Genomic DNA, 26151 nt, shown 5'->3' on the forward strand with positions numbered 1-26151 from the left:
TTCTCCCCACTCTGTCCCTGCCATGCATGGTCCCCCCACAGACAGAAGCTAACTGGGAGATTTATCTGCTGAGGGGTTATCAGACCAGCCTGCCTGATGGTGGTGGTCTGCCTACACTCCAGGGGACTTCCCAGTCTGGTTCACATGGCTCCACTCCCACCTGGTGTTATCGTCCTCTAGACTCCAGAGGCTCTGTATGCTGGAGGGCACACATTGGTGGACACCCGGCGTTCCATGTACCAAGCCAGCCCCTGCCCTTAAGACCACTGACAAGTGGAGTGGGGGTGCAGACCATGAACTGCTGCTGCCCAGATGCCACACAAGTGCCTCCCAGAGGCCTGCTCTGATTGCTGAGAAAGCCCAGGGAGGCAACCATGGCAGGGCCACAGTGGGGGACATGGGTGCCAAGACCTGAATGGGAGTCTGGGTTCCCACTTACTCCACCACTTCCTGCTGGGAGCTCTTGGTGAGGCCCTGTCCAGAGGCTGAGAAGGAACCAAGGGAGGGCAGGGGTCCATCCTGTCTCATTAAAGCGGCTCAGTAGCCAACAGCCAGGATGCATAAAGCTCCCACTGTGTGTTCCCACTAGGTTTACACTTTGAAGGTACTCCAGCGAATTTTCCAAATGTTCTTATCTCATTTTGGTATCTCCTTTGGTCTCACCACAGCCTTTAAGGACACCAGTTATTATTCCTGTTTTTCGAGTGTGAGACAACCGAGACCCCCAAGACAGAGAAAGAAAGCGGCTTGCTCGGCCCGGAGGATGGAAGGGCCAGTTCTCTGCCCTGTAAAACTAAGTGAGGTCCAGGGAGGGAAAGTGATTTGCCTGAGGTCACGCAGTAAGTCAGGGACGGACTCTGGTTCCCCAAGCAGTGCTCCTGCACCGCCACGGCTGCCCCTCCGCATCTTCTAGAAAGAAGGGGATTCTCACCTTCACCCTGGGGCCGCCCCGTCCGGGTGCCCACGAGGTCGCGGCAGCCGCAGCCACCAGGCACACGGTCCCCACCGCGAGCTCGGCGGCTCCCGGAGCCTCAGGGGTCATCGGCAGTGGGACCGCTGCAGGGGTGGGCGGGGGGGGGGTGCAGGGGGTGCAGGGGGTGCAGGGCTGGGAGAGGCGGGCGGGGGGTGGGGCCAGGGCCGTGACTCAGCCGGGCGGGCCGGGAAGGGCTGCCCAGCCGGTCGGACCGGCCGGGGATGCAAAGGAGCCGCCGGGGCCCTCCCGGGGCTGGGCCGCCCGGGGGGTGACGGGAAGGGAGGCCGGGCGGGCGCGGGCGGGACGGAGGCGCGGGCGGCGCGAGGGCTGCGGACGGGGATGCGAGCGGGGCCCGCCGGCCGCCGCACCCGGAGCCCCGCTGAAGCGGCCGCGGGGAGCCCGCGCGGGAGCCGAGATGTGTCTGCGCCTGGGTGAGCCGCGGCGGGACGGCCCGGAGGCCCCCGCGCCCCAGATCCCCCGGGGCGGAGCGCTGGCGCCGGAGCCGCCTCCTCCCCCTCCCGCGCCGCTCTCCGCTCGCGGCCTCAGTTTCCCCGGCGGGGAGGTGGAGGGAGGGGGTGGCGTAGCGCCGCCGCCCCGAGCCCCTACTTTCCTTTCTTACGGGGGAGAGACCCCCCCCCCAGGCGGGAGGAGGAGAGTCGCTGGAGAGAGCGGGAGGGAGAGAGAGCCAGGGCGGGTTCTGAGCCCGAGGCCTTGCAAAGGCTCCCCCTTCACCCCGCTCCACGCCGCCCACCAGGCGGGGATGGAAGGGCCCCTAGCAAACAGCGGGACACAGTAGGACCCATGCGTCCTCTCCCCGCACTTCCTGGGCACGGGGATGCTGCCCTTGGGCATCAGACAGACCTGAGGACTCCCCACTCTCTAGCCAAGAGACCTTGGGAACCTCAGTTTCCTCATCTGTAAAATGGGGATGGTAGCCCCACCTCCTAGGGCTACTGTGAGAAGGAAGTTCGCTCCTAAGAGTGAAGTGAGCCACATTGCTAAGTGCTCTAAGAATGGTCACTTAGAAACTGAGAGGCCAGGCCCTGAGACTCGGCCTGGGCACAGCGCTGCTCTGGCACAGCACCTCCTGTTTGATCAAGTCTTGGTCCTAGGACGTTGTTGTTGTTCATGAGCCCAACCCTGAGCCAGATGGTGTCTGGGCTGCCAGGTAGGTGGGTGGATGGGGTGGTGGGTCAGGTCCCTGGGAGGAAGCTTCCTGTTTGGCCCGCAATTAAGCTTCACAGTGTCATTCCAGTTCCACAGTTCCTGTCAAGCTCATTATCTGCCCTCTGCTCCTAGACCTGGTCCAGCTGCAGAGGACCGTGCAGGCTCCAGGGGTCTCAGAGACCGCTCAACCAGCCCCTCCCCATTTTACATATGGCAAGGTCACCCAGAAGGGCTGTGACAGTGACCCTATCCTCCCTGCTCCCTAGGAACTGCCTCTTGGCACAGGGCCCCCAAGAACATCCAACCTAGTGATTCCTTCTCTCCTTCTTTCCTTCCTTCTCTCCTTCTTTCCTTCCTCTCTCTCTTTTTTTTTTAAGATTTATTCATTTATTCATGAGAGACGAGAGAGAGAGAGAGAGGGGGGGGGGAGAAGCAGGCTCCCCTCAGGGACCCCAATGTGGGACTTGATTCTGGATCCCAGGATCATGCCCTGAGCCAAAGGCAGTCACCCAGGCGTCCTTTTCTCTCTCTCCCTCTCTCTCTCTCTCTCTCTCTTTTTTTTTTTTTTTAAGATTTTATTTATTTATTCATGAGAGAGAGCTTGAGGCAGAGACACAGGCAGAGGGAGAAGCAGGCTCCATGCAAGGAGCTCGACGTGGGACTCGATCCCGGGACTCCAGGATCATGCCCTGGCGCGAAGGCAGGCGCTAAACCGCTGAGCCACCCAGGGATCCCCCATCCCTCTCTTTCTTTTTCTTTATCTCTTTTAGCTACAGGGCTCCCATAAATGAAATAGGATCCAACACTCTCTGCCACAGATGGGGAAACTGAGGTCTAAGAAGGGACTCACAGGTCCCACTGGAAAGAGCTAAACAAAGAAAGGGGTTGCTTGGTTCAGGGGCCTGGCCAGTCTCCCAGAGCTGGCTGGAATGAGGGGGCTGAGAGGGCCAAAGGGCTAGCATGGTGTGTGTCCTCGGGGGCAGAGCCAGGACCCACAGGGAACATTCCAGAGGGATATATGGAGCAGCCTGAGATGTCCAAAGAGGAGGGTTCCTTGTTCCTGGGGTGTGCAGGTAGGGGCTGGGAAGCCACTTGGCCACTCAGAGGGAATTTGCATACAAGTCTCTGATGTTCTTTTGATCCCAGCCTCCCCCACTGGCCCTGGCCCTGTCCGGTGCCCCTGCACCAAAAGCTGGCTTTTCCCAGCACCCCCAGGGTATGCCCCCTACCTTCCCATCTGTGTCCTCGTGGGACCCTCCTTCTCCACTGGGAGACAAAGGTTATTCTTCCCATTTTAAAGATGAGGAAATGGATACTCAGAGACTGAGTTTCTTATCCCAAGTCAGTTCAGTAATTGTGAGTTGATTATCTACTGTGTGCCTGGCTCTATACACCAAACTGAATTCTGGGCAGGACCTGATCCTTGCTCCATGTACTAGGGGATCCTGGGGCCTGGACACTGTCAAACTCACCGTGGTACCTCAGGGCCTGGCACAGAGCAGACACTCAGTGAACATTTGTGTAATAAACTCCTGAATGAATAAGTCAGTGAATGGGGAGTTTAGTAGAAAGATCATGGATCTAGAGCTAGAGACTCAAGTTCAAGTCATCGCTCTGCCACTCGTGACCTCGAGCACTAAGGACTACTTACTCCCCTTTGTTAAGCACCACCTGTGTGCTTTTCCAGCCTTAGAGTTCCAAAGACTCTCATGAAGGCATTATGAACCCCTTTTCCGAATGAGAAAACCAAGGCTCAAGACAAGTTACCAACTCCAAGTCATACAGAAACAGACTTAGAGCCCACTGTCCCTTACTCCTGCCAGGGCCTCCGTTTTCTCCTCTGCCAGAGGATGAGCCCTACCCGTAGCCCTGACGTGGCTGTCCCCCACAGGTGGCCTGAATGTGGCTGACTTCCGGAAGGTGCTGATGAAGACAGGGCTGGTGCTGGTGGTGCTGGGCCACGTGAGCTTCATTGCAGCCGCTCTACTCCATGGCACTGTGCTGCGCTACGTGACTGCCCCGCACGATGCTGTGGCCCTGCAGTACTGCGTGGTCAACATCGTCTCTGTCACTTCTGCCATCGTGGTATGGCCAGGCTGGGAGGGTGACCGGCGAGAGCGAGTGGAGGGGGCTTGAAAGGTCTTTGATGAGTCCCTACCCCGAGCCCGGGATGGGCACGTAGAGATCCCCACGCCCTCTGCTCTGCCCCTTACCAACCGTTCATGTCTCTCAACCTCTCTGTCTGCCTCAGCTGCCTTGTCTATAACATGGGGAAGGTAACAAGTGTCCACCTCAGAGGGTCCTGGTGAGTACTAATGAGATCATCCACATCAAGTTTGTCACAGTATCTAGCACACGGGTAATGCTGACTACTGCGAGCTAGGATTATTATTACAATAAGGAAGTCGTCAAGCAGTGCTGGTTGAAAGGAAGGAGCATCAGCTCAGCTTGGGAGGGTCCAGTAGTGTTCACAGAGGTGGAGGCTCCTGAGCTGGGTATTGATGGATGAGTAGGAGTTCAAAGATAGGCTGTAATTACCATAACCCAGATAGGAGGCACGCTGGGGCCAGCAAGTAGTAGGGGAAGCTGGGATGACATTCCAGATACAGAGAATGGCAGAGGCAAAGGTGTGGAGGTGGGATTAGCTAAAATCTCTTCTGGAGATGCTGAAAAAACCGACTTGTCAGGAACTCAGCACTGGCCTGATCTATGGTAGGTGCTCGATTAATGGTGGCCATGGTTAAGACTGGATGTCAATACCTGTTTGAGGAATACATGAGTGAAGGAGCCTGGTATTCTCAAGGTCATAAAGCTCTTTCCCACCTGTTAGCAGAGGTGGTAACAGCTGTTGGACAACATCCATACCTCAAATTCTGGAGTTCCACCTCTGCCGCCTCCTGCCTGAGGGACTTATTTCTGTCTCTAAAGCCTATTCTGTCCTCTACAAAGTGAAGCTCAAACAGCCTGCTGGCCCCAAGGCTGGGGTGAATGAAGATCTCAGGCCTCAGCTGGCAGGAGAGCCTCAGTGAATGGGACAGGGCTGGGCGGTACAGATGTGTGTAGTGTCCCCTGGTGGTGTTAGTGGGTTCCTTCCTCTCACCTGCCTTGCAAGGAAGTCAAGGAAAGCAGTGAGCTCCGGGTTTGGAGATCCACTGGGGATGGGCTCCGGGCCACACCCCTTCAGCTTTGCCCTCATTTTCTCAGCTAATCCTCATTGCTTCCGGCAACATGGGCCACACCAATGGTGAGCCCAATGTCCTGCTGATAGAAAGAAGCCAAGCTGGATTTGAAACGACTTGTGTATGACACCAGAGCTAGTGTCCGCTCTGTGAGCTCAGCCTTCAGAGTAGGACTTAGCCCCAAGAGGCTGAGGCACTTACTTGAGTCTGCTTGGTGAATTAAAGACATTGCTGGATCCCCATCAGACAACCTGCCTCCCATGCGCCCAGCCCATAGAATTCTACTCCTTAAGTTTTCTCTTTTTTCTTTTCTTTTTTTCTTTAAGTAGGCTCCATGCTAGGTGTGGAGTCTTGAACAGGGGTCTTGAACTCACATCCTTGAGATCCAGACCTGAGCTGAGCTGGAATTGAATGCTTACCCGACTGAGCCACCCAGGCACCCCTACTTCATAAAGTTTTCTGACTTGTTAAAATAACAATTTTGTTTTTAGTTCCTTGCCAGTTGAGCTACTTAGTTTCTTCCAAAATCTTTTCCACTCCAGGGAGGCTTGTCATATATACCCTGTGACATGACCCTGCAGCCCTGTGTTACACAGGGGCCTGTTTGAGATACACAACTATGTGCAGTGGGAGTCATGGAAGGTTGCAGGCAGGGAATTACTGGGTATTAGAAACATGTTTTCAGGGCTGGACATGAGGAGTCAGTGCCTCTGTGCAGATGGAAGTAATGAGGCCAAAGCCAAGCCAGGTTGAGGGGCTGGGGGCTGGGAGGGCTAGAGTTAGCCTTAGTGGAGCCTTTGTCCAAGAGTGGCCCTGACCCCCTACCCACTCTCCTTCCCCCACAGGTCATCACATCAGGCATTGCAGCCATCGTGTTGTCACGCTACCTCCCCAGCGTCCCCCTGGTATGCGGCTCCTCCTGGGAGGGGCTGTAGGGGTAGCACAGGGGCAGTGGCCACCCCCAAGGGCCTGGTCTGCCTGGAGGGAGCGAGGCCGACTTCATGACATCCATTGACCAGTACCCACCTCTCCTCCCCCATCTAGCGCTGGACGGTGTTTAGCTCAAGTGTGGCTTGTGCCCTTCTGTCTCTGACCTGTGCTCTGGGCCTCTTGGCCTCGATCGCTGTGACGTTTGCCACCCAGGGCCGTGCACTGCTGGCTGCCTGCACTTTCGGAAGCCCCGAATTGCTAGTACTGGTGCCTGACTGTCCCTTCGACCCCACACGCATTTATGTGAGTGCTTAGGCCTTGGGATTGCAGGGAGTGCAGGGCTGGGGTAGGGGAGTGGGGGCAGGAAGGGTTCTTGGAGCCCCCCCTCATCCTGTGCCTTGTGCCCCCACAGAGCTCCAGCCTGTGCCTCTGGGGCATTTCGCTAGTTCTCTGCATGGCAGAGAGTGTGTTTGCTGTACGCTGTGCCCAGCTCACCCACCAGCTGCTGGAACTGAGGCCGTGGTGGGGAAAAAGCAGCCACCGCATGGTAAGGCCTGCTATCCCCTCTTTCAGCCCCTGACTCCCCATGTTTCTGGGAGCACTTGCTGGGGAGCTAGGCTGGTCTTCCCCTACTCCTCTGTATGGGGCGCTTGCCGTGAGAACTGGGGCAAAAGCTTTTCCCCCAGGACAAAAGGGAGAAGCTTGGAGGCTTAGAGAGGTCAGATCTCCCAGCTAAGTCACACAGCTGAAACCTGGCTCCCCCAAGGGCCAGGATGAGTCTTGAGGGAGAAGCAGGAGTATTTTATATGGGAGGGTGTAGTGATGCCTCTTTGCCCCAGAGATCCTCGCAGCCCTCCCCTCCTCCCATCCCCTAGGTGTCCTGGAGGAGCAGACTCAGACCCTAGCACCCTCTTGTGCCTCTGCAGATACAGGAGAGCCCAGAGCCTGTGGAGGGCCGTGACCTGCTGAGCTGTACCAGTTCTGAGCCGCTGACTCTCTGAGAGCTGATGTCCGGTGTCCAGGCCCCATGACCACTATGGCCCTACAACCAAGTCTGCACTGTGACCAGGCCAGGATTCCTGGAGCAGACCCGAGAGGCTCACTGGTCACTCAGGGACCCCACTGGGGCTTTCCACCCCCTCCTTCAGCTACCCAGCCCACTGCGCTGAAATGAGACTTTATTCTGAAGTTATTAAAAAGAACAGAGATGCTCCACGTGGATGCATGCAGCAGGGGCGGGGACTTGGCCAGGGGGCCTGTGCTTCTTTCCCACACAGGATGCTGTGGGTGGGGCTCTGGGTGTGTCTGCCCATCCGTGGGCCTGAGTGTGTGTGTGTGTGCATGTGTGTGTGCATGTGTGTGTCTGAGAGAGGAAAACTACACAGAAGGATCAGTGGGTCTGTGTTCATCCAAGTGCTGAAAGGCAGGTAGGGGTTCATGGGACCCACAGCTGGGAGGCTGGAACCGGAAGGTTCTCCTTTGCATCCTGGCCTCCAGGCCCAACAAAAGCAGCGGAACAGGAAGAGTTGAGGCCTTCCTGCAGGGAAGGACTGCTCAAGGAAGCTTTTTCCTCAAACACCTCTGGAATCCTTCTCTTCTTTCCAAATGAAGACAGCCTCCTCACCTGGGCATGATTCCCCCTCCACCCTAACCGAGAGCTACTAGAGCTGGGTGGGGGCTCGGGGAGGAGCTTGAGGCTGCGGGTAGGGGCGGCAGGGGCGGGGGGCAGGAGAATGGTAAGAGAAGGCTGACCCAGCCAGAGCCTGCGTCTCAACCACGGCCTCAGGGAGCTACTGCCTCGACGGGAGGTGCTGACCGCTTGCTTGCTTGGGCACTGGGGCTACCGCGGGGTTCCCTTCTCCATAGACCCCGGAATGCAGGCCCTGGGGGAGCCCAGTCTGACCCCCAGGCTGGACAGACACAAGGGAGAGGAAGCTGAGAGCCGGGAGAGGGCCAGTGAAGGCAGGGAGGAGGGGGAACCTGGGTCCTCTCGCTCAGAACTGGGAGGCGCTGCTGGGGTCGCACTGCAGCAGACGCACGATGGACGGGTCGCTTTTGGCTCCGCGGATGAACTCCTCCAGGGACAGCTTGCCTGCGGGGCGAGGGGGCAGTGAGCGGGAGGAGGCCGCGGGAGAGCGAGGGGGTGTGGCGCCCGCCCCGCCCCGCCCCGCCCCGCCCCTGCCCCCTCACCGTCGTTGTTCGTGTCCATTTGGCGGAAGATCTTCTCGGTCCTCTTTTCTGGGGTCGACTCGTCCTCCGGCATCTTCATTACGGACGAAACCATCTTGTAAATGGCCTGAGGGGCGGGAGGGGGAGGCAGGGAGTGAGAGGAGCCTGCCCGAGCCCCCCCACCCCCCTCCATCCCAAGCCGCCCCCAGCGACGCGGAAGATCGTAGCTCCTCGGGGAGGCGGAGAGGTGGTCGCGGAGGAGAAGCGGGAGGCCGGGGTGGGGGGGATGTTCAGGAAGGAGTGTCTGGGGAGGCTTCCCAGAAGAGGGGGCTATTGGAGTGGGCCCTGACCAAGTTCCTTTGGCGCGCCAGGCGGGAAAGGCATTGCAGGCAGAGCAGCCTGCACGTACAGAGGCCCCGCGGCGGGAAGCTCGGAGTCGGCGCCGAGAATTTGGGGTGTCTGAGTGCAGGGGGCCAGGGGAGATGCTGGAGGCTATCAGGGCCCGGATAGCGAAGGGACTAGAACACCTGGCGCCGCAGGCTGCAGGGTAAGTACGGGCCAGGCGCTGCTCTTCTGGAACTTGGGGGCTCTGGGCCGCCAGCGCTCGGGGCCTGCAGGGGGCGCTGGGCAGAGGAGGCGACGCTGCGCTGCGGGGCCTCTGTGGCCGGCAGGGGGCGCAGGGTCTCTCTAAGGGCTGAAGGCCCGAGGCAGCTGGGCTCAGAGGGGGCGGAGACGTTATGCAAATAAACTCAAAAGAGCATCTGCCGGGGGCGGGGCCAGTATGCGCTCGGTTGTGCCCAGAACTGCAGCTGCCACGTGCAGGAGCTCTGGAGGCAACGCGAGGGAGGGTAGGGTATTTGTGCTACATGTACACAGAGCACGTAAGGCTTGGCTTGTGGGATAGGCTGGGTCCCAGCGCCCCACAGCTCAAGGACTAAATCGATCACCCCAATCCTCCAGCTTTTTGCTACTGACACCTCCGCCCAGAAGCCTCCCTTCTTCCACCCCAAAAACTTCCCTTGCCTTAGATCCGGCCGCAGCCTGCGTACTGGTCTCTTCAGGCCTCTCTCCCTCAGGTCTGTCCCCTATACTGCCTCTGAAAGCTTTCCAAACACAGATCACCGCCCTGTCCACAGCCCAATGGGCCACCCCCTCGTTCCCATCACACACGCAGGCTTCCCTCCAGGCCCACCATGCACCCAGCTCCTTCTGGATGCTGCCCCACGCTCCTTCTGCTGCCTCCCACTCTTCCTTGGGACTCAACTTACATGGCACTTTTTTAGGGAGGCGTTCTCTGATCCCAGCTGGGTCAAGGCCCCCATGCTGGCCCAGAGTCTCCTGGGCTTTTCCTTTGGGGACACCTCTTTGTAAGTAATTTTGCCTTTGTAGGATTGCTCCTAGTCCCCAGCATACAGATAAAGATCATGGACACCTAGCTAGTGTCCATATCCTCAGAACTTAGCACAGTGTCTGGCATCTGGCAGGGGCTCCACTGTTTAAAAGCCTTTGGCACCTCCCACTGTCCTCTCTACTGAGTCCAAACCATTCAGTCCTAGGAATTCAAGGGACTTGGTGCTCTGCTCCTTACTGACCTCTCCATTATCAGGCCTCCCCTGGTGGGTGACCCCACCACAACCAAACACTTCCATGCCTTTCAGGTTTCCCAGAATGGACAGCTTCCACTTGGAATAATACTACTAGCTACTACTTATCAGGCACCTGCTATGTGCCAGGTACATTACATGCATTATTTCTCGAGTTTACAACAGCCTGAAAAGCAGGTATCCTGATCCCAATTTTCCAGATAAGAAACAGAGGCTTGGAAGGGAATTGATGGCAGAGACTGAATTAGGATCTGTTCCCTCCTAGCTGCTGAATAGATGCTTGTGGGTGGTGATGACCAGCCGGGACTTCGAAGGAAGGTGCACCTGCGGTGGCTTCCTGGTTCCACTAATCACTTTACTGGACGAGTCCTTTACCTCTGTGAACCTCAGTTTCTCATGTCTCCCTCATGAAGACTATCTAGAGGATTGAATGAGACAGTGTGTATAGTTGGAATAGTAGCTGGCTAGAGTAGGTGGTCAGTAAACAGCAGCTCATATTATAATCATTACTCATCCATCACATCCTCAGGTCTTCCCTGCCTTTCAGTCCCCTAGACTCTCAGATGCCACATTTAGCTCATCAGTGTGGGCTGAACACTTGTTCCCTCCCACCAGAGTGGGAGCCCTAAGAGGCCAAGATGCAGCGTTTTTTTCCCTTGCAATGTGCCCACACCTGACCGCAGGGTTGGGTCTTTAGAAGGATGGGCGAGTGATTTAGAGAATGATTGCTCCCCTCATGACACTCCTCTCCTGGGCCTCCTAATTAATTGTCTGGAATTGCTGTGCACTCATTGTTTCACTTGAGCCGACTTGTAATTAATGTCACTGGGGTTTGCAGAGCTCTGACAGCACTGGCCATCTCAGGCCACCCGGCTGCCGTAAAGGAAATCAGGGCCTGAGGAGCAGAGGCCAGGCAGGAAGGGGTCCTAAGGATGTCCAAGGAATGAGGCTAGCTTGACTGATGTCGGGCTTGGTGCCTCCAATAGGGCTGATATGTATCAGTATATACCAGTGCAACAACCCTAACTGGTAAAACGTGAACATCCCTTATATTGGTTGGTATCCAGCTGCTGCCCAATTCCTGAGTGATCTGCTATCACCCCACCTGCCCCAACCCTTCCACCAGGACCCCCAGAACTTCCCACTATCCATCAACTAGAGAGTTAATGCCTGACCCATGGGAGTCAGACAAACATTAAGGCTTTACCCTAATGATAGGTACAGAGAGGGCACCACATTCCAAAGCAGCCCATTCTACTCTAGCTCAAGAGCAGACCCCCATGCTTAGCAAGAGAGAAGCCAAAGCAAGAATCCAGTAGGATCTGGATGAGGTGGAGGGGGAAGCAGCAAAGCTGGGGAACAAGAGAGAAAGGATTCAGAGAGGCAAAAGGAAACAGGACAAGAGCTTGTGCAGAGCTGTGCAGTGGGATTATTCAGGGCATATCCGAAGGATGCTGAAAAGGCCATTCTGGCTAGAGTAGAGAATGTGCAGAGGAGACAATACTAAGTGACGACTGCTAACATTAACCAAGTAACAAGTATATGCTGGATCCTCTGCTGGAGCCCCTATCCTACTCTCTTTACCAACAATAACCTGGTGATGTTGGGGGCTAACACCCCTACTATATGGGTAAAGAAACACAGGCTTACGCAAAAAGTGAACTTGGAACTGGATAAATAGAACCAGGGATGCCTGGGTGGGTTGGCAGTTGAGCGTCTGCCTTTGACTCAGGGCATGATCCCTGAGTCCTGGGATCGGGTCCCATATCGAGCTCCCTGCATAGAGCCTGCTTCTCCCTCTGCCTATGTCTCTGCCTCTCTGTGTCTCTCATGAATAAATAAATAAAATCTTTAAAAAAAAAATGGAACCAGAGCCCTGATGGACTTCAATGACAGGCTGAAGGGATGGGCACTCTGGAAGATTTCTGAGGTAGAGCTAACATGTGTTACACTTAAACTTGTACTAAGAAAGGGCATTCAGGCAGCCCAGGTGGCTTAGCAGTTTAGTACCGCCTTCAGCCCAGGGCAGATCCTGGGGACCCGGGTTCGAGTCCCACATTGGGCTCCCTTCATGGAGCCTGCTTCTCCCTCTGCCTGTGTCTCTGCCTCTCTCTCTCTCTTTCTGTGTCTCTCATGAATAAATAAATAAAATCTTTAAAAAAAAAAAAAAGAACGGGCATTCATATCAGGTCCTTAAATCTCCCTGTGAGGTCAGTCTCATCATCCTCATTTTACAAATGAGAAATCTAGGAGTTGAAGCCAACTCCAGAACTGGAAGCCAGACCCCTTTCTAGGGGCAGCTCTGAGTAGTGGCCAGCTTGAACTTAACTCCACTTACATGCTGTGTGACCTTGAGCGAGTCACTTCACCTGTCTGAGCCTCATGGAGTTATTGTAAGGATATATATAAACATCTTGGTTAGTACTAGGAAATGGAGATCAAAGAAACATAACTGACCTGTACCCTGAAGAAATGTCAAGTTTTGAAAGACAAAGGCTGAGAAGCTGCTACAGATTAAAGGCAGCTAAAGAGACATGACAACGAAATGCAACGTGTGATCCGGACCTGGGTAAAAAGGGCTATAAAGAACATTCTGAGACAGTTGGCAAAATTGGAATATGGTCTGTAAGTTAGATAATAGCATTGTTTCTACATTAAATGTCCTGAGTTTGATAATCATATTATGGGTTATGTAAGAGTATGTCCCTGTTCTTAGGAAATATATCCTGATGTAGTCAGGGTTAGAGGGCCATGTTCGGAACAACAACAAAGCATTACACACATGCACACATATAATGATAAAGCAAATATGGCCAAAGTTAATTGGTGAATCTGGGTAAAGGGTATATGGGAGTTTTCTCAACTTTTCCTTAAATTGGAAATTATTTCCTAATGGTTTTTCAAATGGGTCACAAGAGTAGCACCTGCCACTACCTACCCACAAGGGCTGCTGAGAGGATAAAAAGGGATGACGGGTGCCAGCGGCTGGGCCCTGCTCCTGGCATTCTGAGGGGCCCAGGGGCCCACCTGCACAATCTCGAGCATCTCCTCGCGGCTGATGTAGCCGTTGCCATCCAGGTCATACATGCTGAAGGCCCACATGAGCTTCTGCTCCAGGCGGCCACGTGAGGTCACACTCAGCGCGATGATGAACTCCCGGAAGTCAATGGTGCCATCGCTGTTGGTGTCGAACGTACGGAAGACGTGCTCAGCAAATTTAGAGGCGTCGCCATAGGGGAAGAAGTTGGCGTAGATCTTCTTGAACTCGTCCACGTTGAGGATGCCCGTGGGACAGTCCTTGAGGAAGCCCTTGTACCACTCCTGAAGCTCTAGCTCCGAGAACTCCGTGTTCTCCCGCAGGTCCTGCAGCATCTCCGGCCGCAGCTTGCTGTTCTGCTTGCCCATGGCCACCAAGCCAAGTCCCACCTGGATCCCAAGGGGATCAAGGGGCAGAGAGGAATGGTCAGACCCTCTTGGCCCCTTGACACCTCTCCAGGGAGGCCCCAGACACCAGCCACCTGGCCTCTCATTTGACCCAGGGAAAGAGAAGAGCTGGCCCAAAGTCAGCATCCTGCCTCTGTGACCAGCTCCACACCATCTCCCCAGAGCTTATACTTTCCCAGGGAACAGACCAGGAGACAGAGGAAGGGAAGGGGGCTCCCATTTACTGAGGGCCTGCTCAGTGCCAGCCACTGAGCCATCACAGGTGTGTACAATTTCACCCTCACAAAGTGAAGCCTGGAGATTAGCCCCACTTTACAGATGGGAAGACAGACTCAATCAAGGAAGTAAGGAGATCTGGTCCAGGTCACATAGCCATGGAGTGATAGGGCTGACTCCCAGAGTTGCCCAGGGAGGTGCAATAGGCCTTCTGGTCCTCCCTCCTCCCTCCTGCTCCTTCTTTGCTTCACATATGTCTGCTCACTACAAAATACACCTGCAGCCCAGGCACTGACCTGTTATCCTGTTCTCTCTCCCACACATGTGTGCCTGACAAAGGCCCAAGTAAGGTAGATGTTAACCTAGGCAACAGAGCCAGACCACCTGGGTTTAAACCTCAGCTCTGCCTCTTACCAGCTAGATGGCCTTAGACGAGTTCCTTATACTCTCTCTGCCCCATCTGTAAAGTGAGTGTAATAGTACCTACCTCATTATTATGGGGATTCAATTAGTTAATACATGTGAAGCACTTACAGTGATGCCTGCACATATATGTGCTATGTAAGTTTTAAATAAAAATGATTTACATGGACCCAGGTGCCACAAGACTTATGCACAACAATATACAAATGAATACACACACAAATTGTGCTACACAACTCACCAAATCCACACACTGGCTCCCATGCCACTCACACACCAGCGCACAGCCACCCATGGGTCACCATGCCTCCACACATGACAGCATTCTCTCTGCTCCACAACTCACATGTTCTGACACACAGCACCACTCACGAACAGCTCCCATACCCTATGCATCAAGACACCAGCCCACGACCCCACATGTCTCACACATGCCATCACAAGCCAACTCCCATGCCGACACCTCTCACATGGCCAGCTGCACGTGGAACCCTCAGGAACCCTTGCCATCTTTCTTTTCCCAGGGGTGCTTCTAGGTCCCAGGAGAGGGAGCCGCAACCCTTCTCCGACCTACTGGGGGCCTCTCTTCCAGGGAGAGCCCCGGCCAGCCAACCCTCCCCCAACACTTACCTTTTCATGTAGGAGGTTAGGATGTGGATGGCTGAGGGGAAGGCAAGGGAGAGGAGACAGCCAGGCAGTTCCAGGCAGGGATGTAGGGAAGCATGCAGGTGACTCCCTCCTCGCAGCCTGGCACTGGGAGTGAGACAGGATGAAGGGGTTCCTTGTGTGTGCATCTGCATGAAGCTCTGTGCACATGTGGATGAGCATGTGTGTGAGTGCTAGCATTCATGTATGCGCATATGCCCCTGGTTTCTGCATTGCCTTTGACTCCCGTGTGTTTCAGTCCATACATGTGCATGTGACTAGGTATGCACCCATCACAGTATGAGGGGGATGTGCCTGAATGGCCATTTGGGGGACTTGTGTGTGTCCTCAGCAGTGTGTCACATGCATGTTTTTGTAAGTTGATGACCCTCCTTTCTAAAGCAGCCTCTTCTGCCCCAGACTGAGGACCCAATGAACAAGTGGGGGGTGGGGACTGAGGAAATGCGTTGGGCTGGGGCAGAGGAGTGTGTCCCTTAGTCCCCTCCTCAAGGTCCAAGGAACTGGGTCATCGGGGCGGGGGCTGAGAGATGCATTGAGCAGGAGAGATCCTCCAGTGCCCCCTCCTCCCTGCCACCCTCAGAGCTGCCCCTCCCAATCGGGAGACTTGGAAACGAGGGTGGTAGGAGATTCTGTTGTCTCCGCAAAGACTCCCTCGTCCCCCAGATGGGAAGGACCCACGGCTCGACCTGAGCAACTCACCCCGGGGATCCTCTCCAAACCTCTCCCCAGCTCTCGCCCTGAGCCCACGCTTCAGAGCGCCGGGCGCGGGGCCCCTCCTGGAGGGGGCGCTCCGAGGCGACCAGAACGCGACTCCTCCCCGCTGGCCACTCGGCGGTCAGGACCCTGGAGAGCGCCGCGCTCCTTCCCCCGGGGAGCCCCCTTCCCCCCCGCGCCCTGGGCGGGAGGCTTCCCGGGAGGCGCGCGAGCGGCGGGGCTGGAGAGGTTCGACGGGGCCCCCTCCCTCTGGGCTGCCCCCTCCCTGCACCCCCCGGCCCCGGCCGGAGCGGCCCCCACTCACCCAGCGACGCGGAGACACCGACTGCGCAGGGAAGGCGGCGCTGCTGCGGCGCGCGGCGGCAGAGGCGGCCGGAGGGGCGGGCGGGGGGCGGGGGGAGGGACTGCCAGGGAGACGCCCCGCGGCGTTCGCCCGGAGCCCCTCCCCTGGGGGGGTCCCCGTTCCTCCCCTTCCCCTGCAGCCCCGGAGGGGGGAGGGGGCGGTGCGCTTGGCTCCGCCCCCGCCCCTGCCCGGGAGAGGGGAAGGGACGCCCTCACTTCCCTGGCCCCCTCGTGAGGGAGCGCCCGCCGGGGGAGGAGGACAGAGGTTTCCATCTCCTCAGCATCTCGATCAGGTAGCCCGAATGGGGTCGGGGGCGGTCACTGCCCAGAGACCTCTTTCCGAACGGGGACAACCCCGGCAGCTCCGCCCGCCTTCCTGCCCCATCCCTACCTGGGCGCGGAGCTGCACGTCGCTCCGCGGGCGGAATCCGGAGCCTGGGCGGTTGGATAGGCACCTTCCCTGCCCCCGCGCCTCAACTCGGGAACTGATTGAGCAGGGGGCTCTTCCGCGAGGGGCAGCGCCCACTCCTCCGGTCCCGGTCCCGGAGGTCTTCGGGGGAACCAGACACGCCCCCTCCCCTACCTCGGCCTTAGAGAGCCCCGCCCCCATCTCCTGCCCACCGCCCGGGATCTCCTACCCGGGCTCCTCTCAGAATGAATCCCACCTCCCAACATTGATCTAAATTGCTCCTCCCATACCCTTCCTCCCCCGCCTCTGGTCCTAGGTGAGGACTGGGGAGCATCTTCAGTCTGGAGGGGTTCTGAAGTGCGTAGGGACCTCACCTGTAGACAGGACAGCCCTTCTCCCGAGTCTCTGACCCCCATCACAGCTCCTCCTGCCAGGATGGAGGCTGCATCCTCCTTCCCCCAGCTTCTGCAACAATCCCCACATCCTTGGCTTGAGTTTTTCCTTTATTTTTAGGAGGTGGTCCTTACTGTCCCCTCTTCACAAATGAGCAACCCCTCAGAGGGGTTAAATGATTTTTCCCCATGTCTCACAGCTGGTGAGTGGAAGGCTTGGGCTTGACTCCACATGCCCTCATCCATTCATGGCACAAATGCTCATCAGGCACTATTTCTGTGCCCAGCATTGTTCTAGGCAGTGGGGTTACAGGAGCGGGCAGTAAACCAATGGACAGAATAGACAAGTCAATCCTCTGATGTATTAGATAAGTGTTTGGGGAAAAGTTGGTGTTCAGAGGTTGGGGTAGTGGTGCTGCTTAGGACCATTCCAGAGACTTTAGATTTTATTCCAGGTGAGATGGAAAGCTCTTGGGGCTTTGAGCAGAGTGAGGGTCTGACTTTCAGGTCAAGCTTAACTCAGGCATTCTGTCAAGAACAGACTTTGAGGAGTGGGGGCCAGGGTAGAAGCAGGGGACCATATCAGGGTGAGAGAGATGGGTCTGGTTATTTTGAAGGTGAGCCCACAGCATTTGCGTTCTGACCACATAGCTCCTGCCAGTTCAGTGGCAGCAGCTGGGAGACCCCCGGCTCTCCAGGGCTCAGACCAAAGCTCCACCTCCAGGTCCTAGACCAAGCAGTTTAGGTGTTAGAAGTCTAGCCTTAGTACTTCCTGCGTGAGCATGGGGAAGTCTCAGCTGTAGGAGCTGGGGAGCCAGGCGGAGGGATGGGGGCCAATTGGGCCCTCTAGAACATCAGTTCATCTGTGTGTCTTGGCTCTGGTGTTGGGACCCCCAGTGGAGGCGTGAGAAATGCCAGACATGCGTGGGTGATTCCCAGCTGTCTCCTGTGTGAGGCCCTGGGGGCAGGGAGCCAGCTGCCACTCAGCTCCCACCCCAGGGCCCTGGAGCAACAAGCTCCCTACTTCCTTCCCACTAGGCCTGGAGAGTCTGCTCTGTTTGGGACTGGATGAGGGGACAGCCCTGCATTCACTGCCTGAGCTTCTCCCACTCTTCCTCCTTCTTCTCTCTCGGCCTGAAGCCAGAGAATCTTCCCAGGCTGGTCTGGATCTTCTTCTCCCTCCTCGTGAGGTCTCAGTTTACCCTCACTGGGTGCTGCTCAGCCACTCTCTCTGTCCTCTCACTTCCTTACCCAGCCTCACCTCCCCCAGGCTGACTTCTTGGCTTAACCCCTCAGGAACCTTCTATCTCCACCGTTTTTCTTCCCTGCGAGAGAAACTCTGATGCCCTGCCCTCAGGACCCCTAGTCTGAATCCTGTCTTCCCAGGAGATGGGGCTTCTGAAGGCAGGACCATGTCTTCTCTACCTTGAGGCCTCACCTCCCTTTGACTTTCCCTGAGTCAGTAGGGTAGATCTGGGGGCCGAGTTTGGACCCATCAGCCACCTTTCCCCTCTTGGGGGTCCTAGGAAGAACTGGGAGCACCCCTCTGAGCCAAAACAGAAGGCTTGGGGCTCCCTCACACTGCACCCCAAGGCCTTGGCCCAAAACCTAGCGCCCTGAGATATAGCCCAGAAAAGGGCCCAGAGGGGCAGCTGTCAAGAGGCCTACCTGAGCATAGTAGAGATGAGGTCCCAGTGTCCCTGGAACCCTGTAGATTTGGAAGGCTCTATGAAGGCCTGTGGTCAGGGTGAGGGTGGCGGGTGTCCTTACTGATGACGCTCATCCCCCTTCCACCCCACACTGAGGCATCTAGGAGGGAAGGAGAGGCACAGCTTAGCGTAGCTGTTGAGTGGGGTCATTGAGAGAACCGAGCAATGGGCAGGACCCAAGGGGGATGGAAGAAAGAGCAAGTCCCAGGGGAGGGATGTCCCCAGAATCTGAGGAATAGGGCTGGGGTATAGAAAGAGGCGGCTACCTTCCTCTAGCATTAAAGAGGGATGCCAGAGGGAGAAGCCAGTGGGGAATGAATGGAGAGGGGATTGCCTATCTCTTGAGCACCTGCTGTATGCAGAGTACTTTGCATGTATCACCTCCTTTGATCTGAACTAATCCTGAGGGGTCAATAGTGTTACTGCCATTTCACAGATGTGGAGACTGAGGCTCAGAGAAGTAAGGTCACCTGCTAGAGGTAATACAAGTAACAATGTCAGAATTGTGAACCCAGTTCCATGTGACTCAGGAGCCCAGGCTTTCCCATGGAGAGCTTCAAGTGAGGTAGGTGGAGGCAGCCCCTCCCCAGCCCCCTCAGAGACACAGCCCCCACCCTCTTCTCTCAGGTCCCAAATGGTTTAGAAAATCCTGATGGGAGCAGATGGTGGGGACAGATGGAAGGAAAAGCATCTCAGGGCTGAATTACACAAACAAACATTGATAAAGTGATTAAACCTCAAGCCACCCCTTTCCAAAGGGCCCTGCCCACCCCTGCCTGGAGCACCATGGACCCAGAGGTGGGGGCCTGGAGGGGCTCCGGATACCCCAGTCCTAGTCCAACTGATCCCAGCATCTGCCCACCCGCCCCTCTCACCAACGGGGACCACCCCCGGACCAGAGCCCAGGGCGGCAGAGCTGCCAAGAGCACAGCCCGGGAGGGGGAGGGGGTGGGTCTGGCTGTTCCCAAGGGAGCTGGGCCACGAAGAACAGAATGGGGGCGGTGGGGGTGTCGGGAATGTCCTGGGAGCTGGGACTGCAGACTTGAAAGCAGGGTGGGGTGGGGCCCTTCCAGCAAGCTTCACTATACAGATGGTGCTCAGAGAGCTGCTGGGCCACGTCACACAACAGCTCCACCCTGAGCTCCAGCCCCCGGTCACCACAGTGGAGTGGGGGCAAGGCCCTTCACCTCTGGAAGGTTCAGTTGGTTCCTTCATCTATAAAATGGAAACAAGAATATTAACGGCTTCCTGAAGGGTCTTTGTGAGGATTGAGTGAGAGGAAGCCTATGAAGTACGGGACACTGGGCTGTACACAGTTAATGTCAGCTCCAGGGGGAAGTTGGGGGATTGGGAAGGTGGGGATTGGGAAGGTGGAGCTTGGTGTTGGGGGATTGGGAAGGTGGGGCTGCTTAGAAATGGCCCCTTCACAGAGCAGAAATTTGGGCTTGAAGATCCTGCCTGCGGAGCCCTTGAGGTTGCCGGCCTCTGCAGAGCTCCCAGGAAAAGCACCAACTCCCTCCCGGGTAAGAGCAGCTGATCTCTCTGCCAAGCTCAGAATCCAGGACCCAAAGGCACACCTTCACCTACAGACATCAGAGGGAAACAGACTCGGGTTCAGATCTTGATGTGGCTCCTTCCCAACTTTGGGAAAGTTGACAAAAACCACCCCACTGACTCTGGCTTCTTCTTAGTAAAGCCAGTATTTCCAGCCACTTCCTGGACTTGCTGTCAGAAGCACACAGGCACCTCAGACTCAAGCCAGCCGGCATCCAACTCAAGCCTGCACTGTGACTAGGTCCCCTCCAGGGGGGAGGGGACCCTCCCTCCTCTTCATCCCACCCTTCTTTCCTTCCCAAGTCAGAGTTCAACCAAAGGATGCCTCTTGGGCCTGCCCTGTCCTGGTCCTCTTACAGCTCCCCAGCCTTTGGTTCCTCCACCTCTAATCCCCTTCCTCCCTGCTTAATAATCTTCCATGGCTCCCCACTGCCTACCAAAGTAAGTGGGCATGGAGACTCTCCATGACATGCCCAACCCTTGCTTCCCACTCCAGCTCCTGCTCTCCACCTTCCTCTGATAAATGCCCCAAGGGCCAATAACTCCTCTACAGATGACCAGGATCTCCCCTAGGCTGAAGAAGGGATCTGGAGTCAAGGCTGGGGAAAAGGACCCCTCTGACCCCCATATCCCTGCATATGGGTTTTAACCTGGGTGAAATGATGCAGGCAGCTGGGGTCACATCCCAGCCACCCCTTGTTGGCACAATATCCCCTCTTCCCTCTGCAGGTAAAAGCAACTCTTAGCTGGAAAGGGCCTCAGGCTTGATGGCTTGCCTTAGGTCCTCCCTCTGGGCCCATTCTTCCTCCACCTCAAATGAGAAAATGGCCCCTTTTGTGGCACCTTTTCTGGCAAATAAGCATTTAGATCTTTCTTGCACATTTTTACTGCATTACACATTCAGTTTGCTCCCGCAGCAATTCTTGGTGTATCTCTAACTGTTTGAAAATTGCTCCTGGGGTCATCACAAATGCAATGGTCACCCTTGGAAGTGGGATAAAAGGAAAGAGGCTGAGTGTTCACTTGTAACTGTAGACACAATTCTGTGTGCATGTCTACAACCTGCATGCACACACTCAACCGCATTCACAACTTGAGTCAGAATCTAAAGAGTCAAAGCATTTTGTTAAGTTTTTTATTTAAGTAATCTCTATGCCCAATGTGAGGCTTGAACTCACGACCCCAAGATCAAAAGTCTCGAGCTCCTCTGACTGAGCCAGCCAGGTGTCCCCAAAAATATTTTTTAAAGTCCTTCCTACACTGTGATCTGTCTCCCAGATGCCTTCCGGCAGCCCAGCTCTGCCCTGGGGGTTTGCCCAGGGCCGCATGATGACTTTCCTGCACCCCCATCCCACCCCATCCCACCGCTGCTGCCATGCCCAACCCAGAAGAGCTGATGGAATCCCCAGTCACCTCTGCAGTGGCTCCATGGCCTGAAGGATTGCACACGTGGTGCAGGGTTGGGCCCCCAGGAGTGGGAGCAGCCGATCTGATTCCACGGCCAGCTGTGTTCTCCTGCAGCTTCAGTTCTGCTGTAAACAGCCTCCTTCCTAGAGCTGCTGTGAGGAGCCCACAAGACACTGCAGGGTAGTGCACATGAAGGAGGCTGCTCTGTGACACTGCAGGGCTCATGGGTGCACCCTCCTACAGCCTGGAGGGTAGGTGCTCCAGGGAGAAGAAAGGTGACATCCTCGCTCAAGGCTTCTGCTGGCACCCACTACTGTTCCCATTTTAGAGATGAAGAAGCAGAGGCACAAAGAAATGGAGTTCCCTGCCTGAGACTGTGCCTGGGATGGGAGCCAGATCAGGAAGGGACCCAGCTCTGTTTCCTGAGCTCTTTCCAGTGGGCCAGGATGCCTTGGAGTAGTACAGGCTTCCCAGAGGGTTCCCAGGGACCTAGAGTCCCACAACCCAGCCCTCAGAAGCTGAAGACCTCATGCTCCCAATCTTTCTCCCTCACTGGGAAGATGGGGTCAGCTCTCATTTCTGGCACCTTAGACTCTCCCTGAAGCTGGGGATTGCCTCTTTGTTTCCATAGTAACAGTGAACAGAGGGGTCTCCTGAATCAGTGCAGGGATACTGCACGGGTACCTGCCAGTATGCATGTGCCTGGGAATCCCTGGGATGGATAGCTTTAAGGACAAGCACACAGACTCATGCATACTGGCTCACTTGCTTGCACACGCATGCACACCCAATGTACATGTACGTACCCCCATGCCTCCCTTGTGAACACCCGTGCACATCCTTGCACATGTCAGTACAAGCAGGTGCATGTGCCAGATGCCCATTAATCAAGAAACGGATCAGGATGTGACCATGCCTGACACAACCCACACCCTGGCCCACTCAGGCACAGGGAGGGTCTTAGGGAAATGAGGGACTTCCACTGTATAATACCCACTGAGACATATATAGATGCTTACTGTGCACCCGGTACTGCATTTTCCTTTTCACGTATAACATCTGTACTCCCCACAATGCCACTCTGAGACAGGTACCCAGTGAGGAAACAGGCTCGGTGGGAGTAGAAGGGGGGTATTGTCACAGTAGACGTGGGCCAAGCCAAAGTTTGAGTCCAGGGTTGTTTGGCTCCTACCTTCCCCCCCAGACCTGTTGGTGCCAGACCCACAAGCACTTGCCTGGGACCCACAAACAGATGGGGAGGCCTGGCAGTAGGTAGGACAGGAACTGGGGCCTCCCAACTAGAATGCAGGGTTCCTGGACTTGTGGCTCATGAGAGTCATGAGACTTCCTCTCCAGGCCCCAGCCATTCTTGAGACTGGGGAGTGAAGGGAGGTCCAAGGGACAGCAGCACTTTCCTTCCACTTACTTCTCCCAGGCAGCAGACAAGGAATTTTGAACACCAAGACCCACCAGGAATCTCTTGCTAGTGAAGCCACCAGGTTCACTTGTGAGCTCCCTGCCCTTCCAGCAAAGGTAGGAATCCAGCTGCTGAGGCCCTGGCTCCCCAACCTCATGGGCCTTTCAGGCAGACCCCTCAGAAGTGAGGGAGCCTGAGTTTGGAGGCCAAGCCAGCCAGGTCAACCTGAGCAAGGAGTTGGCAGGGGGACATCATCAAGGAGGGAGCTGTCGGCAGGAAGATGCATTGGCAGTGCAAATAGGCTGCTGAGGAGATAGTGAGCTCCCTGTCACTGCAGGCATCCCAGATCAGGAGGTGCTGGTGCCCCCTGCTTAGGCAATTCAAAATAAACAGTGACTGAGCCCTGCATCATTGTCATCACCATTGTCTTTGTCAGAGCCACCACTGATTGGATATCCTTCGCGTAGGCACTTTAAGATAGGACTGCCACTACTGCTAATAAAAATAGCAGCCCCTACATATTCAGCCCTTGTGTGGTTGCTCTTCCGCTGGCTCCTCATAGGGACCTGAGAGGCGGGCGCTATTGTTAGGCCCGTTTACAGATGAGGAAAACAAGGCTCAGAAAGGTCAGTGACTTGGGGCAACCCGGGTGGCTCAGCGGTTTGGCGCCACCTTCAGTCGGGGGCCTGATTCTGGAGACCTGGGATGGAGTCCGGTGTCGGGCTCCCTGCATGGAGCCTGCTTCTCCCTCTGCCTGTGTCTCTGCTTCTCTCTCTGTGTCTCTCATGAATGAATAAAAAATCTCAAAAAAAAAAAAAAAAAAAGGTCAGTGATTCATGCACGGGCAGGGACAACAAGACCTATGTTGTGCTTGGCTGCTGAGTCTGTGGTCCGCCGACCCCACAGCTGGCCTCCTGGGCAAAGCAGGACAGCCTCCCCTGGGTCAGGGCTCCCAGGTCCTGGAGCCAGTTACTATTCTGGGCAACATTAGCTTCACTATGGCAAATGAGGCGCCCTCTGCTGGCCATTCCTGGCTCTGCAGAACCATGTTCCTTCAGGCTAGGGGAGGCCCTCTAGGCCCTGGGATGTGAGGTGTGGGCAGGCCCTGGGGCGTTGGACCCTCACTTCAGATGGGGGTACCTGAGGTCACCCAGCTGGTTAAGGTTGAGCTAAGGTTGGAGTCTAAGGGCCATCTGATTGCCAGGCTCTTGTCCTTCTGCCCTCCCTGGTGAGCAAGAGGTTTTACTCCAGCTGCCTCCACTTCCTACTGTAGCCCCCTCCACATCTGGGCCCTGAAAACAGGGCTTCTGGCCCTCCTGCCCTCGAGGGACCTTGGGGAACCGCAGTTTGTAGCTGAGAACGTCTCCCAAAGCAAAATGGGCCCCGGGGTTTGAGGCAATTTAAGACATTGCCTGGCTGTGTGAGGTTGGGCAAGATTCTTAACCTCTCTGGGTCCTGTCACATAGAAGCTGGTTCCTTTGTAGACTCTGAAGAACTGAAGAAAATTGAGGAGGTCTCTTTTGCTCAGTCAGGAGGCCTTGGCTCGCCCCTTACAGCACACCAGCTAACTTTACCCCACCCAGCCATTCCCTACCACATCACTCCATCTTTTTCATACCCCCTGGGAGTCCCTGATGGGATTTTATTTAGTCATTAGCTCACTGTTTATCTCCTGGCTCCCCCACTGGAATGTGAGATCCATGAGGGCGGAAATCTTACCAGCTTGGTCACGGCTGTGTCCCTGGAATCTAGCTGAGGACCTGGTACTTGTAGGTGTTCCTACATATTTGTTGCATGAATAGAGCCCTCCCTAGCCCAACTTCTCCTGCAGCTTGCAACGGTCTGTCAAATCCAGGGCTGTTTTCCCTGCTCCCATCATCACAGCCCAGAGCTTGTAGCAACCCCCCCACCCCCCGTCCCGCACCCTTCCCTGCCAGCCTCCTCTGTCTCCCCTGCAACCCCACAACATGAACACTATGCTCTCCGGGGCTTCAGGGCCAAAGATTCCTTTTTCCCTCTGCCCCTTTACCCTCATTTGACTAATTGCCACCTGACTCTCAAGTACTAGTTAACCTCAGGCATCACCTCCTTCCAGAGGGCCTCCCTGTTTTCCTTTTAAATTAATGCTCCCTCTGACCTCTTTAGATCCTTCTGGTATAGAGGGTCATGTTCTCTCTGCATTTTAAGCATGCCGCTTTCCTCTACCACTGGAGCTCTTCAAGGGCTAGGATCGATCTGGTTCTTCACTGTGTCTTCAGCACCCAGGCCCAGGCTGCCCTGGCACAAGCACTCGGGAAACAGTGAGCTGGGCTAGCATCATCACTGCTGTGATGGGGGCTTTGGGGACTAGACAGGTCAGACCAGGGTCTCCCATGGCAAGCCACTTCCTCACTTGGAGCCTCAGTTCCATCTGTAAAATGAGTATAACAATCTTTACTTCTCAGGGTTGTGAGGATTCAAAAGAAGCTTCTGTCATATATGTAATGTGCTAGCATGTGGAAAATATCGGGTGAGTGATAGGTTCCTTCCCTGGTGTGGTCTTGGGGTTAGCAACTGCCTCTGCAAGCAGCAAGCCCCCTCATGCCCTCCAGGAGAGGAAAATGAATGTCCTTCAGTGGACCCTGGTCGGGATCCCTACTCTAAGGACCCTAGAGGTGAGGGGAGGAGGGAAGCAGACTGGATCAACCTCCATAATTCACCGGCTGTATGATCCAGGGCAGGTTCTCACACCATTCTGAGCCCCCGCTTCTGGATCTGGAACAGGAGCTAAGAACACATTCCAGCCTGAGACTCAGAATAACATGGACAAAAAGTTAAGCTCTTGGTAGGTGCTTGATTATTTATATACCCAAAGCAATCTCCTGCCCTTCTGATTTTTCCTGTGATTTTGGGGGTATATACATATCTAGGGAACTCCCTAGACAGGGTCATGACCGTTCTAGGCTGTGAAGAGGAGCTTTCCCATTCTAAATGGTTACCTGGGTGGTCTGGCCTGGGCACCTGCAGCCTGAATTAGGTACTAGGACTCTGGGCAGCTCTGGACTCTGGAGGATCCAAGTGCTCAGGACTAGCCAGCCCCCTGGGAGATGCCTGTGGAGTCCTCCCGAATGGAGTCCAGCGCTGCCTGGGAAGACGGAGGCCCATCACTCATGCATTCGTTCATTCTTCTAAGGCTGTATTTCCAGAATGTTGCACGGAGCCTGGTACATAAGTGGTGCTCAATAGATATATGTTGCAAGAGAGAATTTATTCCATAAATTCAACACACATTTATTGAGTGCCTACTGCTTGTAGCCCTGTGCTAAGAGATGGTGTACAGATGGTGCCCATACAGTAACTGGTCCTGAGAGCCCCCTCCCAAGATCACCAGGGGGCTCTAAATCCTCCCAACTTTTCCTGTCTCCTACCCAGCTTCCCCTGAATGCCAGACTCCAGG

At 55.7% G+C, this 26151-nt stretch overlaps 2 protein-coding genes across 3 annotated transcripts; one reads left to right on the forward strand and one right to left on the reverse strand.

The window, feature by feature from the left end:
• The first annotated feature begins 1222 nt into the window (after nucleotides 1-1222).
• Nucleotides 1223-7460, forward strand: TMEM54 (transmembrane protein 54). Of its 2 annotated transcripts, XM_041768324.1 has the most exons (6): nucleotides 1231-1404; nucleotides 4032-4225; nucleotides 6165-6224; nucleotides 6364-6552; nucleotides 6662-6796; nucleotides 7176-7460. In XM_041768324.1, the coding sequence occupies exons 1-6, from the start codon at nucleotides 1389-1391 to the stop codon at nucleotides 7248-7250; spliced, it is 669 nt and encodes a 222-aa protein (XP_041624258.1). In that variant the 5' UTR covers nucleotides 1231-1388; the 3' UTR covers nucleotides 7251-7460. The 2 variants fall into 2 exon arrangements, with proteins under 2 accessions (XP_041624259.1, XP_041624258.1); XM_041768325.1 differs by lacking the exon at nucleotides 6165-6224 and having other exon boundaries at nucleotides 1223-1404.
• HPCA (hippocalcin) lies at nucleotides 7411-15853 on the reverse strand. The gene is made up of 4 exons (XM_041768326.1): nucleotides 15790-15853; nucleotides 13050-13448; nucleotides 8440-8545; nucleotides 7411-8341 (listed from the first exon to the last, which is right to left on the reverse strand). Exons 2-4 carry the CDS (start codon nucleotides 13425-13427, stop codon nucleotides 8244-8246), a joined length of 582 nt encoding a protein of 193 aa, XP_041624260.1. The 5' UTR covers nucleotides 13428-13448; nucleotides 15790-15853; the 3' UTR covers nucleotides 7411-8243.
• Nucleotides 15854-26151: the final 10298 nt, after the last annotated feature.

The sequence above is a fragment of the Vulpes lagopus genome, chromosome 8 (genome assembly GCF_018345385.1).
Source record: "Vulpes lagopus strain Blue_001 chromosome 8, ASM1834538v1, whole genome shotgun sequence".
In the NCBI taxonomy this organism is placed as follows: domain Eukaryota; kingdom Metazoa; phylum Chordata; class Mammalia; order Carnivora; family Canidae; genus Vulpes; species Vulpes lagopus.